Below are 2,500 nucleotides of genomic sequence, written 5' to 3' on the forward strand. Positions count from 1 at the left end.
TAATCACATTGTTAAATGTAACATTAACTTCCCGCTGATAAGGATCCAATCGAGGAGAGCGAGAGAGGGTGATGTGATGTAATGGAGGAAGGGTAGAGCAGGGAATGGCGTGGTAATGTGTAATTCACAACATTATTATAGCGTTGCGTTTCCGCTTGGATGGCAAGGCTCCGGCGGGCCGCTACTCTGTCATTAGCAAATGATAGCCTCTGACAGGTTAATTACATTCGATTAGCGTGAGCGGATCACGTGTTCCCTGCACTCTACTGTACCACCACTACCACCATCTCCACCATTAGCGCCACAGCCACCGCCTTCCTCTTATTTGAGGCTGTGGTGCTCGGCCGTTGAATCCTATTAATATGTGTTTAAACAAGGATAGATACATATAATTATGCTTGTGAATTAATTTACGGAGCGGTTCCATGGTTGCGACTGTGGGATTAACTTCATTTTGGTTTAAATCATGCAAGCAAGACTAGTTTCAGATATTATATTGGAACTATGAAGCACCTTTTAACACTCCATTTTACCCTGTCCAAATAGATTAATGACGTTGAGATGTTATGATACTGTTACGTACTTCACAAACAAGAGTGTAATTAGTCTCAATTCATGCAACAACAATTAAATGATCTGGAGCAAACTTTCTGTCTTCATAAAAGAAACACAATTAAAGACAAAACAACTTCTGTCTACCACGATTTCAAAAAAGAAAAAAGCTTTATTTGCAATAGAAAAAAATCTGTGTTTGTTGGTTAGGACTGTGTTCAGAGGTAGGTGTTGTCATTAGTCCTGAAGTCCAGTGATGTCTCACTTCCACACTATTTTGAACTACTGTACACGTGATCATCATGATCATGGGTCAGATTTGTTTTTATGTCCACAAGCACAAGGTAATAAAAACAGAGGTATTGCTATCACATAACCTTTTCTCAGGCACTGCAATCAAGACTACAAGACTGACACCCTAACTGCTTACCCATGACTGCCCGTGTGTGTTTGTGTTTAGTAATAGTTTGGTAACAGCTTGCGTTTTTGTTTTCAATCCATCGCAGTTCCCCCGATGCTGGACCCGGACTTCCAGGACGTGCGCTCGCCCAACTTCCAGCAGGTGGTACTGCGCTGCGTGGTGATCAAGGCCAACCCCACGAAAATCGCCAGCTTCCGCTGGTTCCTGAACGGCAAGCCGGTGACGCCACTCATGGACAGCCAGGACACACCTGTCCACCGCTTCCGCCTGGAGCCCAGCAAGAATGGCACCTACGAGTGCAGAGTCTCCAACAGTGCTGGCACATCCTCCTGCACCTACAACGTTTCTGGTGAGTGAGTGAGTGAGTGAGTGAGTGAGTGAGTGAGTGAGTGAGTGAGTGAGTGAGTGAGTGAGTGAGTGAGTGAGTGAGTGAGTGAGTGAGTGAGTTGGTCTGCTGAAGATTCCATCCGAGTCAACTTTGTCCCAGGAAGAACAGAACAGAAGTGACTGTACAAAAATATGTGATGTACGAGGGCCAGCTTAATTAAGCAAGGATGACACAGTTTTACCACATACTAAATGATCTCTGTGTTACCTTTGTCTGTGTCTAACATGTTGGGGATTGAAACAAGAGTGACTTTCTTTACTTTATCTTGAACCAGACTAACTACCTGTGATTGTAACATAACCAATTTCATATGTTCGGCAGCCAGATTGAAATGTTTCTTCTTCTAAAAGTCTTCTTTTATTCGGGGGATGGAGCACGGCAACATTTTATTCAAACACTACAAATCTTCTATGCCTAGCTACCTCTCTGTCATGTGTAAACAATGAATCTTTTAAAGCCGAGCCCCACTCATCCTCAGAGTCTCACGCGACTGCCACCCAGATAAATAAAGCTCTGATGAATAGAGTTTCTGATTCACTGCATTAGCTTGCTTGTCATTCTGTCATGACTGCAAAGTATTTCAATAATCTCTGATTCTATTTTCAACATTCCACATACAGCACGCACAGTTGTGACACACTCGAGAAAAAAGCTTAACATTCTAATATTTATTCAATTTACCAAATAATTGACCATGCAGTGTTAGCATGATATGACGTGGAGTGGCAGAATGAGGTGGAGTGGCAGAATGAGGTGACTCATATTAAACAAAGAGCGCCCAGAAACACTCTCCAACTGAGGAAATATTGTTATTAATTGATTTTTATTGTCACTTTCTTCATATGCACAAGTCATACAAGGAAAATGAAATTACGTTTTCTCTCTGTACCATGCCAGGACATAGACATATACAGTGAGGAGAATAAGTATTTGATCCCTTGCTGATTTTGTTGGTTTGCCCACTAATAAAGACGTGATCAGTCTTGAATGGTAATGATAATATGTATTCTAATATGGAGAGACAGAATATCAAAAAGAAAATCCAGAAATTAGCTCTAAAGAATATATATTAATTGATTTATATTTAATTGAGGGAAATAAGTATTTGATCCCCTGCCAACCATTAAGAGTTCTGATCC

General features: G+C 41.4%; 1 protein-coding gene across 1 annotated transcript in view; it reads left to right on the top strand.

The window, feature by feature from the left end:
- LOC134435020 (MAM domain-containing glycosylphosphatidylinositol anchor protein 1) overlaps positions 1-2,500 on the top strand; it is a 367,713-nt gene that overhangs the window by 274,466 nt on the left and 90,747 nt on the right. Inside the window, exon 10 of the mRNA XM_063183748.1 lies at positions 1,059-1,322. Coding sequence (XP_063039818.1) covers positions 1,059-1,322 — 264 coding nt within the window. The remainder of the gene's footprint in view (positions 1-1,058; positions 1,323-2,500) is intronic.

The sequence above is a fragment of the Engraulis encrasicolus genome, chromosome 19, assembly GCF_034702125.1.
Source record: "Engraulis encrasicolus isolate BLACKSEA-1 chromosome 19, IST_EnEncr_1.0, whole genome shotgun sequence".
Lineage (NCBI taxonomy): Eukaryota > Metazoa > Chordata > Actinopteri > Clupeiformes > Engraulidae > Engraulis > Engraulis encrasicolus.